General features: G+C 44.2%; 1 protein-coding gene across 1 annotated transcript in view; it reads left to right on the forward strand.

The window, feature by feature from the left end:
- plekhg4b (pleckstrin homology domain containing, family G (with RhoGef domain) member 4B) overlaps window positions 1-14581 on the forward strand; it is a 49628-nt gene that overhangs the window by 25897 nt on the left and 9150 nt on the right. Inside the window, exons 9-23 of the mRNA XM_072692494.1 lie at window positions 909-1025; window positions 1122-1220; window positions 2525-2667; window positions 2941-3079; window positions 3182-3304; window positions 4649-4810; window positions 6082-6367; window positions 7612-8185; window positions 8784-9033; window positions 9809-9898; window positions 11041-11265; window positions 11602-11772; window positions 12588-12765; window positions 13087-13203; window positions 13501-13758. Of these exons, the coding sequence (XP_072548595.1) occupies window positions 909-1025; window positions 1122-1220; window positions 2525-2667; window positions 2941-3079; window positions 3182-3304; window positions 4649-4810; window positions 6082-6367; window positions 7612-8185; window positions 8784-9033; window positions 9809-9898; window positions 11041-11265; window positions 11602-11772; window positions 12588-12765; window positions 13087-13203; window positions 13501-13758 (2932 nt within the window). The remainder of the gene's footprint in view (window positions 1-908; window positions 1026-1121; window positions 1221-2524; window positions 2668-2940; window positions 3080-3181; window positions 3305-4648; window positions 4811-6081; window positions 6368-7611; window positions 8186-8783; window positions 9034-9808; window positions 9899-11040; window positions 11266-11601; window positions 11773-12587; window positions 12766-13086; window positions 13204-13500; window positions 13759-14581) is intronic.

Here is a 14581-nt window from a genome sequence, read left to right on the forward strand (position 1 = left end):
AAAAAATATTTTTATAACTGAACAGAACTGATTTTAATAAAACGTAAATAAATATAACAATATAAAAAGCAGTCACACTGATTTTATGCAACTTTATAAATATTTATAGAAAACTGTAACAAACTGAAATGGTTTTATTTAACTCAAATAAAATTATGAATATAAAAAAATAACTGAACTATTTTTATTAACCTCAAATAAAATTATTAATATGAAAAAATCAACTGAACTGGTTTTCATTAAACTCAAATAAATGTATAAATATAAAAAACAACAGATTTTATTTAACTAATATAACAAATAATAGTATAAATAATAATAATAATAATAATAAATTTAAAAATCAGCTGAATTGGTTTTATTAAACTCTACTGAATTTGATTCAACTTTATAAATGTTTCAATATTTATAAATATTATTTTTTAAACAAATGTATGAATGTAAAACAAAAAAGCAACTGAACTTTATAAATATACGAAATTAAATAAATATGTACATTTCACCACATTTATGATTTTTTTATGTATATTTTTTTTGTCTTGTCTTGTCATCCTAAAGAACAACATCCCAGAGTGTTTTACTCGGATTTACACTGATTCATTGTTGTTTTACACTCTGATAGCCCACAGAGAGAGAGAGAGCAACGCTGACTTCCTCCTGACCTTGAACAGGGTTATATAAGGGCTGATAGAACGTCCTGTCCTTGGCCTTAGGGAGTTAGCGGGACTGCTATGTCTCTGTGTTTGCGCGGGTTAGATAGACGAGCTAGTGACAGACAAGCCTGCCAAGATACAGCAGAAGCCCAGGAGAGACAGGAGGCAGAATCTAGCGAATATCAGGATGACACTTCTCTAAAATCTTTAATCGGCTGTTAGCTAACGGTGCGTCTGTGTCCTGTGTGATTGCAGTGTGAAGTCCTGACCTCCCTGAAAGCTCTACTGAAGCACGTCGACTCGTCTCAGCTCACGCGAGAGCAGGACGGGGCGTTTCCGTACGACCACAACCACTACATTCAGTTCAGACAGGTAGACCCGCTGAGCCAGGCCCGCTCGCACCTCCTCACCTCATTGGGGCGCTCAAACCACCACCTCTGATGTTTGTTGTTTGTTTGTTGCTTGTAGAAAATCGAGCAGTTCTCCAGTAGCTGTAGCTCTGCCATCTCCTCCCTCCAGCGGTCAATCGAGGTCTTGAACAGCAGCGGCAGTCTGGAGACAGCCAAGGTCAGCCTGATGCCATCTTTATCAGACAAGTACATTTAGCAGTTTGCTAGAAAGAGCTAATCTGCACAGTCTAATCTCGAGATAAACACTAAGACCTTCTCAATTATTCTCTTAAGAAAGTCTAGGTTATTGTCTTGGGTGTTCAGGTCAGTTTCTGGAGTATTGGTGTGTATCTCGGCAGTGAATTGTCAACACAGGCGCATGCAGCCCAACGCTCGTACCCCCCCACGCTTTACACCACTGAAATAGCAACCCGCCAAGGTCAGTCTGACCGCACCTGGTTCTTAAAGGGATTGGCGGAAGACATGCTGATTGGTTTATTACTGCACGTTACGCCCAAAAAAAAACACACCCATGATTAATTTAGAGACTCAGTTCATTACATTTTGAGCATTTCGAGCCGAGACAGACAGACTTTTCCCGTCGTTACCATAGCAAAAACGCACCAACACGCCTCCTAAATCAAGCTGCACGGTTGGCGGCTCGCTTAAGATCGCTAAAATATGGCCCCTAGACTAGACCCCTGGCCCCAACAACTTACTTGTTGCTTATTGAATGCAGTTCTCAAAACTGCTGAATTTAACCACCCCTCTATTTTCCATTATTCAGTTAAAGCAGCACTATAGGACATTTTGACCTTATAATAACAGCTTCAACATCACTGTGATTGTGCTGCACTGGCTGTAATAAGGGGAGTAATGGTTTTATCGTTGCGACTCCCAGCTCAGCAATCTGCTACCGCACTATGAAACTCTGGTGAAGCGAGCCAGACAGCGCTCACAAAAACTGCACAATGCGGCGTAACCCGTAAGTGATATTAGTGTTAATTCCTGTAATATCACTGTAGTCCACATACTTATGTCACAGCCAGTGACGGCTCTGAGTCTCTCAGCTTGTTCTGAAATGCAGGTGTAAAGCGTGTGTTTTAGTGGTGGCTCAAAGCGTGAACTCAGGTACACTTTCCTGACTGCAGGGGGAGCCCAGGAGCAAGGAGCATTCTCCATAAAGCTGCTTTAAATCCATGTAAAACGGAAGAATCTATAGTGAAGTGAAGGTGGAGGAAACAAGAGCTCCTTGGAAAATCGGAGAACTTAAATTAGACGTTCATTCTGTAATTTAAACCTTTTAAACTGATCGTTTTAGAGGCGGAGCTTCTCAATTTCTACAGTCTATATGAAGTATATGTAAATATATATATATTTTAAAAAATATATATTATTGTCCATGCTCTCTTTATACCCTATATCATTATCCAGCTGTTTGACCAGCTGATGAACCTGGTGAGTGTGTGTGTGGTCCGTCAGGAGGTGTCCGAGGTGATAAGCCAGGAGAGGAACCTAATGAGGAGTGTGTTGGAGGACACACATCTGAACTGCCTCAGGATGGAGGGGGGCACCTTCCTGGCACGGGTCAGAAAAGAGGAAACGTGTGAAATCGACACCTACAGGTACACACACACACACACACACACACACACACACACAGCTTGTCTAGTCCTTAGAGAAGTACTGCCAGTAGAATAGGACTCTCTGGAGCAGATAACCATGGTCCTATCGGCCCCATGCTGCCTAATGCCAGGCTTGGGCTATAGAGGGGTATAAAGCCCCCCAGCAGCAGCATTGAGGAGCTGTGAAGCAGTGGAAGAGCTGGGTTCTCTGGAATGATGGATGGTGGAGCTCCATCCAGTCCTATATCTATGTGTGTGTGTGTGTAACTGTAGGGATGCTGTGGACATGGCCTGTTCCCTCTACAACCAGATGGATGAGGAGGTCCATAAACTCGTCATCCTGTCCAACAAATCCCTTCAGCAGCTGGAGAATCTCCTGGAGGGCCGCACCTTCCAGGAGGAGAGTGAGAAGGTGAGTCCGAGTTGGTGAATCTCCTACATTTACCTGAGTAGTCTGGTCTGGTTCTCGGGTCAGTCTGTGACCTGTGTCCCTGCGGGTCGTGTGTTTGGGCAGATGAAGCGCTGGTTCAGTGTGGAGGTAGAGAAGCACCTGGCTCCCCTGGACTCGCTCACCTTCACCCTCGGCTCCCTGCAGGACATGAGACGAAGCCTGGAGCAGTTCAGCGAGGAGGCAGCGGTGAGGGTCTTTCTCCTGAAGGACGCGAACTCGGACGCTCTTCTGTCACGATCATTCACATACACTAGTAACACCCAACCGAGCGCGCAGGGTACCACAGCAACCATGTGGGATACCATAACAACTGCCTAGGAACTTTCTAACAACTACCAGGAAACTCCATAGCACCCACCTAACAACACCATAGCAACCGTGTTGCGACACCATGGCAACCACCACCTAGTAACAGCCATGCAACAACCATGAAGTAACTTCATTGCAGCCACATAGCAACCCCCTGGAATACCATAGAAACATTGCAATATCATTGTAACCCTATAGCAATGCTATACTAACCTAGCCACCATTTAGCAGCACCCAATCAACCACTAAGCAACTCCATAGCAACCACATAGCAACCACCTGGAATACCATTTCAACATCTGGAAACATAAAGTACTCACCTAGCAACCCCTGAAATCTAATTTAAACCATCTAGCAACACCATAGTAACCTAGCCACATTTTAGCTACACCCATTCAGCCACTAAAACCTGGAATACCATAGAAACATTGTAGCAATCGCCTAGCAAACATCTAGCAACACCATAGTAACCTAGCCATCACTTAGCAACCACTAATCACCAATCAACCACCTTGAATACCATATCAACATCTGGAAACATATAAAGTACTCACCTGGCAACCACCTAGCAATATCATTACAATCATCCAGCAACACCATGGTAACTTAGCCATCACTTAGCAACCAATAAATAACTGCATAGCAAGTATCTGTCAACCACCTGGAAAACCATATTAAAATCTAGAAACATGAAAGTAATGACCTAGCAACCATCTAGCAATATAATTGCAACCATCTAGCATCACCACTGTAACCACCTACCACCTTCCCAGCAGCCCCTCAGCAACCACCTGGAATACCATAGAAACATTGTATCACCTAGCAAGCATCTAGCAACCACTAAATACCTATCAACCACCTGGAATACCATATCAACATCTGGAAACACTAGTTTCCAGTGTTACCTAGCAACCACCTAACAACACCATTGCAACCATCTAGCAACATAATAGTAGTCTAGCCATCACCTAGTAACCAATAAATAACTGCATAGCCACCTGTCAACCACCTGGAATACCATATCAACATCTAGAAACATGAAAAAAACAACCTAGCCACCACCTAGCAACACCACTGTAACCACCTACCAACTTCCCAGCAGCCCTACAGCGACCACATGGTATACCATGGCAACCATCTAGCAAAAATAGCTTCACCCTAGACCAGTTTTTTAACGGCAGGATTTCTTCTGTGTTGATCTTGGACGTGTGTTCTGAACAGCTCCAGCAGAAGCAGGCCATGGCGCTGATGAGGGAGTCCAGACACGTGTCCAACTCAGCTTTACTGGACTTCAAGCAGAACATCAGCTCCATCACCCAGCAGACGGACACGCGCCGGAGTGAGCTGGACATCCTGCTCAAGCTCTACGAGTTCTACGACTCGGTAAAGAACCCTGTGTCTTAACATGAGGAGAACAGGGAACCGACGGGTGACATCTGCCAGGTGTCCAGTAATGAAGTACAAACACTCCGTTATCTCACTACAGTAGAAATGCTGGTTATCTAAACTTTACTGGAGTGATTATTTATTATAATTTATTATAATTTATTATAATTTATTATCATTATAATTTCTGCCGACTTTTTACTTCTACTTCTTACATTTTCACCAAATTATCTGAACTTTCTCCTCCTTACATTTTAAAAACAGCCTCGTTCCTCCTATTTCATTCCCCTTTGTTTATTTATTTATTTATCCAGATAAATCTCTCCATCCTGAAAGTGAGAGTCTGATCCTGATTGGATGAGAAGTATAAACAGACTCCATTCTGATTCCCTATTGGTTTATAAGAGATCCATCACACCTGCACACGTCCCGTCACTCTCCAGCAGCTCACAGCAGACTGTGTCTGTAGTCTAGTATGAAGACTGTGTCCGTGGCAGAGACTCAAGAGAGCTGCAGTGAAACGTCCCGACTGAGCCCCACATTTACATTCCAATAAAGCTTATTGATCACATTTACATTCCAATAAAGCTTATTGATCACATTTACACTCCAATAAAGCTTATTGATCACATTTACATTCCAATAAAGCTTATTGATCACACGCCTCTGAAGTCTGACTTTCTGCAGCTTTACAGAACTTCTAGACAACGACTCCTCATATTTTCCTCCATGAAGCTCATGTTGATGCTCAGTAGAGCACAGAGACGCTCCTTTAATAGAGCTGATATTACTGAAATGCTTCATTTTCAATGGGCAGATCTGCAGCTGAAACAGGAGCCTAGTGCAGCCCAACATTTTTAACATCAACATTTTAATAGAACATTATAATATCAGATATTAATATTAATATACAACAGTATCCTCATTATGGCTTTTAGAGAAATGGGTTTTTGGGGAGGGGGGGTAGTGCACTATAGACCCCTGTGGTGAGGCCTAAGCTTTCGGTTTTTGTTTTCCTTCCATTACTTTTACTTTTCTACTTGAAGTCGTTCTGAAACCAGTACTTTTACACTTTTACTGGAGTAAAAAGCTTCAGTTGATACTTCAGCTTCTATAGAAGTCTTTTAAAACCTAGTATCTCCACTTACTTCTACCTGAGGAATGAGTGTCAACACTTCGGACGCCTTTGCTAATCATAGGGTGATTAATTACTAGATGATTTGGTGTCAAGATGACCTGAATAACTGAACCACTCCTCTCCCCTGCAGGCTGGCCAGTGGATGGCACACTGCCACGACTACTTCCAGCAGTTGAGTGTGGAGGGCAGTGGTGCTCGCTACTCTCCAGAGGTCCTGCAGGTTCTGCAGGACTACCTCAGCGAGGCCAGTAAATTCACCCTGGAGAACTTCAGCTCGCTGAACGAGACAGTGTCCAAGCTGGGCAGCCCACGAGAGCTGAAGCACTGGAATCTGGTCTGGACAGAGTGCCAGCAGACCAGGAGGAGGCTGGAGGAGGCGCTGACAGGAGCCACAGAGTCAGCTGAGAAACTGCTGGGTCAGTAGCCTCTGTAGAGTCCTCCACCACACTGACTGTAACTGAGCTGTTTATGAATACGCTCTTATGCTGTTTGCTTCTCTTAGGAGAATGTTTCATTATGAAATCTCATATTTTGTCTAATATTCATGATACTGGAGGAACAGCAATGCAACAATACACCAAGCTTTTTGGATTTGTCTGTTAGTATGAAGAGAAGAAAGATACTTTGCCCCAAAATGAATTATTTTTATATATTTTATATATTATATAATACATCTGCAAACAAATATGCAGAATATTTTAGATAAAGACAGCAGTTCATGTTACCATATACTAGTATATAAGGTTTATATTTAGATAATATTACTTAATTTAAATAATATCATTATCATAATTAGTGGCTCTGGCTGTACTATTCAGTATTAATCCAATTAATGATTCAGTCTGACTATTAATTATTTTAATAGGAATAAAATGTAAAACAAAACATGACAAAAATACTACACATATAATTGAGATAATTTAAGGCTTATATTGATGAATTTATATATTTATATATTACTTATATGTATTGTAGACCAACAATAACTGTACTTTTTTGTTTTATTTATTTTATTATTTTTTAATTCCCAATAAATCATTTAGACAAATTATTTAAATTTCATTTTACTTATTTTAATTTAAAGATCGAATTAATATTAAATAGTATGGCCAGAGACCCTATTGATTATAATATTTTGAAATTATTAATACATTTTATTTAATCAAAATGCGAATTTATATACTAGTATATGATAACAGCAACATATATGTTGATTTATATGTATCTAATATATTTTTAAATATAATATAATATAATATAATATAATTACAATATAAAATAATATAATATATTTTTACATGGTAATAGAGTTTCATACACAGGACTCTTATTATGTATATTTAGTATATTTAGCGCTGTCCCACTGTAGAGATACTATTTGAGCCAACCACAAATATTTCTGTGCATGAATGTTCTGACATATTTGTGGGATACCACAGCAGTTGCCTAGCAACCACCTAGCAACACCATAGCAACCATCTTGCAACGCCATAGCAACCACCACCTTGTAGCCTATCAACCACTTATCAAACACCCATGCGACAACCACTAAGCAACTTCATAGCAACCCCCTAGCGACCCCCTAGCAACCACCTGGAATACCATAGAAACACTGCCTCCCTTTATGTAATTCTATGTCATTATTACATGTTATTATCAGAGCCTGAGAGCAGCACACCAGACCGCAACTCCTCTGACCTCTCAGAGCCCGGGTCCTGCGCACCCCCACCTGCCGAGAGGTCCAGGAAAACGTCCCTGGACAGCAGCTCCTTGCCCGAGACTCCGCCTCCTCAGGGCTGCAGGGTGTTTGACTTTGAGGAGAGGAAGCCCCACTCAGCTGGACCTTTGTCCAAAGGCCATTCGCTTTTCCCGTTCCCTCCCTTCCCATTGGACAGCGGGAAACTCTCTCCTTCGCTGTTTGATGACACGGACAGCGACTGCACCGTGGACTCCCTGCACTCCTGCCGCTCAGAGCCGGCCTACAAGAGCCACCGCAAGCCTCCCTTAAAGAAGATCATGAAGAAGACGGTGAGCCACGATCTGGGGCTGCGGGAGCACCACGGCTACACGGGGGTGTACATTAAAGGCCTGGAGGTCAGCAACAACGTGTGTGTGGAGAAGAAGCTGCACCGGCCGGAGGTGAAGAGCCCACCGCTGATCCGCAGCCGCAGCCTGTCGTCCCCGTCCAGAGCAAACTGCAGACTCGCCGAAGGAGAAACCAAGAGACAGAGCGGGTGAGACCGAGATTCGTACATACATACACACACTACATGGCCAAATGTTTGTGGACACCCCTTCAAATGAATGCATTCAGCTATTTTAAGTTGTACCCGTTGCTGACACAGATGTGCAAATGCACACATATACACACACAGCTTGTCTAGTCCCTGTAGAGAATACCTGCCAATAGAATAGGACTCTCTGGAGCAGATTGGCACCATGCTGCCTAATGCCAGGCGTGGGCTAGTAGAGGGGTATAAAGCCCCCCAGCATTGAGGAGCTGTGGAGCAGTGGAAGAACTGTGTTCTCTGGAATGATGGATGGTGGTGCTCCTTCCAGTACTTCTGGGATGAGTTGAGGATAATGAGGTTTGCTGAATGCAATCAATCAAATCCTCACAGCAATGTTCTTCTCCAAAAATCTTCTTCTTCCCTGGACAGTAGAGACAGCTACTCCAGCAAAAGCAGGATAAACATTTTTAATACTTATGATTTCAGAAGAAACAGTGAATGAGATGGTGTCCCAATACTTTTGTCAATACAGTGCATGACATATATGACTCTTTTTGGTGTTATATGGAACCATTGACACATTGTTATCTGTCTCCTACAGCAAAATCCAGCACATTATGGATGAGATGATCTCCACAGAGAGGGAATACGTGCGTTCCCTGTCCTACATCACCGAACACTACTTCCCCGAGATGGAGAGACTGGACCTGCCTCAGGACCTGAGAGGCAAGCGTAGCATCATCTTTGGGAACTTGGAGAAACTGTGTGATTTCCACAGCCAGTACTTCCTGAAAGACCTGGAGCGATGTGCACACACTCCACTGTCCGTCAGCAGCTGCTTCCTGAGACATGTGAGTACTCCTGACTACACCCAATCAGAGTCAATGCTCCGCCCCTTATGTAACCCTAGAAAAGACTGAATGGTCAAAATCATGATGGGTTAAAGGTGTGTGTATCTTCTCATGGTTAAATGATGAGAGTTCAGTGCATGGAAGAGACAAACTGTGATCCTCCTTCAGCAGAACCTCCAGCAGAACCAAAACAAAGCTGGAAAACAGGCTAATTCTCAAACCCCAAAACTGTTACATCACAGTCCCGACTCGTTCTACCTACACCCCCGGTATTTAGCTCAAGTCAAAGCTGGTGATGCAGTAAAACTCTACTGCGACATCAGGAAAATATGGTGGTGTTGATCCTGGAAAGCAGCTCATCACCCTCCAGACTTAATGCTAAATATGACAATCCCGTTGCTACGGAAACCAGGTTTAGCCTTATAGCCGAGGCTGTTTTTCTGTGCCAGTGTCCGCAGAAGAGGAGCTTAAACTCTGCAAGCAAGGAGGGTGAAGCATGGAAAGTGAGCTAAAAGCTAACGGTAGCCGACTGGCTTTGCCATCTTAATAGCTTGCTAGCTAAACATACAAACAGAAAGGACAGGAACTATGTCCAGAAAAAAAAAGGTTAGGTTAGGTAAGGCTAGGCTATGCCATGCTATGTGGCCCCTGTGAGCTGCCGCAGTGCCGTAAACCAGGTAATGGAAAATAACAGGGTGGTAAACAGGGTTGTAAAGCCTGGATATTTGGGTGAGGGCAGTATTGAATGATCACTGTCGCTGTGTTTATTTCACAGGAGGAGCAGTTTGGCATGTACGCCCTATACAGCAAAAACAAACCCCGCTCAGACGCCCTGCTCACCAGCCACGGAAACAGCTTCTTCAAGGTGAGCTACTCAAGTAGGCATTTCGCTGGCAGCTGTATCTCACATGACTGTGTATGACTTAGGTACAAGGCAGGGAATTATACACACAGCCCGTCCAGGATCCTACAGGCCATCAGGTCATTCTCCCAGGTCCAGTCAGTGTCCATCTACAGGGCCCCTGCGCTAAATCCATGCCTTTGTATACGTAGACTGTTCTAGCGTAATCATGGGCAACACAAAATAATCAGCAATGCTGCCCACAGGACACTGCCGACCGGATATTTCTGGTTGGTGGACTGTTGGACTCTCAGTGCAGCAGGTGTTTAAGCACTACAGCAGCACTGCTGTATCTAATCCACTCGTCCCAGCAGCTCAACACACACTACTAACACACACTCGCCACCACCACCATGTCAGTCAGTGTCTCTGCAAGCACTGAGAACATCCCACCACCCAAATATTCAGAGCCGGCCCAAGGCGTACTCGAATTATGCGGCTGCTTAGGGCCCCAGTGCTACCAGGGGGCCCCCAAGAGCACCAAGATGTCATGATAAAACATATATATATATTAAAAATAACATTAAATTATATATTTTGAAATTATATTACACAGATAAAATATTTAGCCATTTATATATGAATTTATTTTCATAGTTGGTTCACCAGTACTAGTGGGCAAATGCACCACTGGTGGGCAAATGCAGATATGTGCCGTCGCTTGGGTGGTGAAGAAAGGCCCGGGCGCTTCAGCTTTAGCGTATTGCTCAGTATCTCTCTTACTATGGAATGATGAAGCATCTGGTGCTGAGGTGGTGGTATGTGGGAGGGGGGGGGCAGCCCTGGTCCTGTGGGAGGCTAACTGGCTGAAGCTGATGCTAAAGGGGGCTAAGGAAGTATGCACAGAGAAATAGACGGACTTTCAGTGGTAAGTGCAGGGCTCTGAGCATCGATGTGTGGAGAGTGCACAGTAGTAGGCCAACAGGTGGCTAGAGGGCCCCCTGGTGGCACTTAATGGGTAGAGCCGGCTCATTGCAGATGGATGGGCTAAATGCAGAGGCTGAATTCAGTTGCACTGCTGTGGAGAGTCGGTGAACTGGTGACTTTCTGAAAATGTTGTTTGTTAGGATTGAATTTAAGGCAGAACGTTTATCCGTCCCACCCAGAACAAACAGGTGGAGCTGGAGGACAAGATGGACCTGGCCTCCTACCTGCTGAAGCCCATACAGAGGATGAGTAAATACGCACTGCTGCTGAAGGACCTGATAAAGGAGTGCGGTCAGTCCCAGGAGCAGGAGCTCACCGACCTCAAGGCTGCGGAGGAGATGGTCAAATTCCAGCTGCGCCATGGAAACGACCTGCTGGCCATGGACGCCATCCGTGGATGTGACGTAAGTGTCTCGTGATTGTACACTATATGTCCAAATACTTATGGACACCCCTTCTAATGAAGGCATTCAGCTACTTTAAGTTGCACCCATTGCTGACACAGATGTGCAAATGCACATACACACACATAGAAGTACTGCCAATAGAATAGGACTCTCTGGAGCAGATCAGCATCATATAGAGGGGTATAAAGCCCCCCAGCATTGAGGACACTCCAGTGTTCATCCAGGGATGAATTGGAGAGTCATGGGTTGAGGTGGGGTCCACAGCAGTGCTCCAAAATTTAGCTGAAAGCAGGTGTCCCAATACTTTTGTCCATTTTCCTCTCTGCTCTGTAGGTGAATCTGAAGGAGCAGGGGCAGCTGAGGTGTCAAGATGAGTTCATGGTGTGGTGTGGACGCAAGAAGTACCTCCGGCACGTCTTCCTGTTTGAGGACCTCATCCTCTTCAGCAAGACCAAAAAGATCGAGGGGGGATATGATATCTACATCTACAAACAGTCATATAAGGTAAAGGTCATCCCAGTGATCCCAGAAGGTCAGCTGGTCTAATATTGCTATACATAGACTGATCAGCCATAACATTGAAACCACTGACAGGTGAAGTGAAGGTCATTGATGATCTGGCTCCAGTGGCTCCTGTCAAGGAATGGATCTATTAGGCAGTTCTTGAAGGTGATGGAGGTGTGGAAGCAGGAACAATGGTCAAGCGTAAGAACCTGAGCCACAACTGTGAGGTTCTAGACAATGACTGGGTCAGAACATCTCCAAAACATCAGGCAGGTCTTGTGTGGTGTTCTTGGGTTGCACTGGTCAGGACCTACCAAAACTGCTCCAGACACGGTGCTCAAGGTTGCCTCATTGATCTTCATGGAGGCCCCACCTCACAACCTACTAGACTGCTGCCCATCGCCTGGAGGTGTTCCAGATACCACAGGTCACCTTCAGGGTTCTTGTGGAGCTGCTTGAGAGCTGTTTTGGAGACGTTCTGACCCAGTCATTGTCTAGAACCTGAGCCACAACTGTAATGTTCTAGACAATGACTGGGTCAGAACATCACAGAAACAGCTCTCAAGCAGCTCCACAAGAACCCTGAATGTGACCTCTGGTATCTGGAACACTTCCAGGGTTCTTGTGGAGCTGCTTGAGAGCTGTTTTGGTGACACGAGAAGGACCTACACAATAACCGACAGCTGGTGGTTTTAATGTTATGGCTGACTGTTGTATATCAGTAGTAGTAAGACCGTGGTGCTGTGTATGGAGGTGTATGTTGTCCATATATGTTCATATGTCCGTATATGCCCCCTCCCCCCCTGCCCCCCAAGACTGCGGAGATCGGGATGACGGAGAACGTGGGCGAGAGCGGCCTGCGCTTTGAGATCTGGTTCCGCCGCAGGAAGTCTCAGGACACCTTCATCCTGCAGGCGAACTCGGCCGAGACCAAAGCAGCCTGGACCGCCATCATTGGCAAAATCCTGTGGAGACAGGCGCTGAGGAACCGAGGTCAGTCGAGGGGCTCCTCTGAGGAGGGCTCAGAGAAATGAAACAGTACTTAGCTTGTTAGGACGGTGGCTTGTTCACAATCATAGGGTGCAGAATTGTAGGAGAGGAACCCCTCTCCAGCTGTTAAACATGGTGGGGGGTGGGTCAGTCATGCTCTGGGCTTGTGCAGCAGCCCAGGGAACCTTGCTTACATTACTGGCTTAACTATTCACACTCCCAGATATACTGACCAGGGGTGTCCAAACTTTTGCACACCACTGTGTACATGTGCACACCTGTATGATATATGTCTAACCATCACTTTTTGTCTGTGAACATCAGAGTTGCGAATGCAGGAGATGGTTTCTATGGGCATCGGCAACAAGCCGTTTATGGACATCAAGCCCAGCGAGGCGGCCATCAGCGACCGGGCCGTGGACTACATCATGAAGGGGACAGGTACTCCTTCACCCCTCTGTTTATAGAGCTCTCTCTGATTGGCTCTCCCTCTATCTCTCTCACAACTGTCAGCATGGTCCTGATAGAAGTGTACGTGGGTAGTCTAACACTCACACACACACACATTCAATTCGGATTTACATATAAATGGATACACTGTTTGGACAAAAGTATTGGGACACCTGCTCGTCCGTTGTTTCTTCAAAATCAAGGGTATTAAAAAGAGCTGATCCTGAGCTCATTAGAAAGTGACCCTCTCTCTCTCTGTGTCTCTCTCTCTGTCTCCCTCTTCCTCAGAGTCTCGCTCACGCTCTTCCGTGGCTGTCTCCCCCTCGGACCACACCAGCCCCTTTAAACGACCCCATTCCACCATCTCCAACAGCAGCTCCTCCTCCTCCAGCAGCCACTCTTCGTCCTCCTTCCTCAACCTGCACCTCTACAACTCCCCTACGCACACACTCACACACACACACCCGCACACTCTGCCTGGCTGGCCCTATGACTGCATCGAGGAGGACGAGCTGGAGCAAGACGTGGGCACCCAGCCCTCCATGAGTGAGTTACAGTCCACCACCCAAACAATCACATTGTTCATGGTAGCTGCTTTAGCCAGCCTGCTAATTGCAAAGTCAGCCTCCAAGCTGGACGCAGCTTCACACAGAGGTCAACCCCTCCTACAGTGGACAATGGCAGTTCATCAATACTGATGTCAAATTTAACTATTAACACACTGCCCAGCCTGTATGTAGCCCATACCTCCACTCCTCACATTAAACAACATAAGATTCATATTTGTTTTATAGTAGATACTGAATAATTCATAATGGATACTTAATAATTCATAGTGTATACTGAATAATTCATAATGGATACTTAATAATTCATAGTGGATACTGAATATTTCCAATTGGATACTGAATAATTCATAGTGGATACTGAATAATTCTTAGTGGATACTGAATAATTCATAGTGGATACTGAATAATTCTTAGTGGATACTGAATAATTCATAGTGGATACTGAATAATTCATAGTGTATACTGAATAATTCATAATGGATACTGAATAATTCATAGTGTATACTGAATAATTCATAGTGTATACTGAATAATTCAAATTGGATACTGAATAATTCATAGTGTATACTGAATAATTCATAATGGATACTGAATAATTCATAGTGTATACTGAATAATTCATAGTGTATACTGAATAATTCAAATTGGATACTGAATAATTCATAGTGTATACTGAATAATTCATAATGGATACTGAATCATTCATAGTAGATACTGAACAATTCTTAGTGGATACTGAATGATTCATAGTGTATACTGAATAATTCAAATTGGATACTGAATAATTCATAGTGTATACT

This window comes from Salminus brasiliensis, chromosome 1 (genome assembly GCF_030463535.1).
Source record: "Salminus brasiliensis chromosome 1, fSalBra1.hap2, whole genome shotgun sequence".
NCBI classification, from domain to species: Eukaryota; Metazoa; Chordata; class Actinopteri; order Characiformes; family Bryconidae; genus Salminus; species Salminus brasiliensis.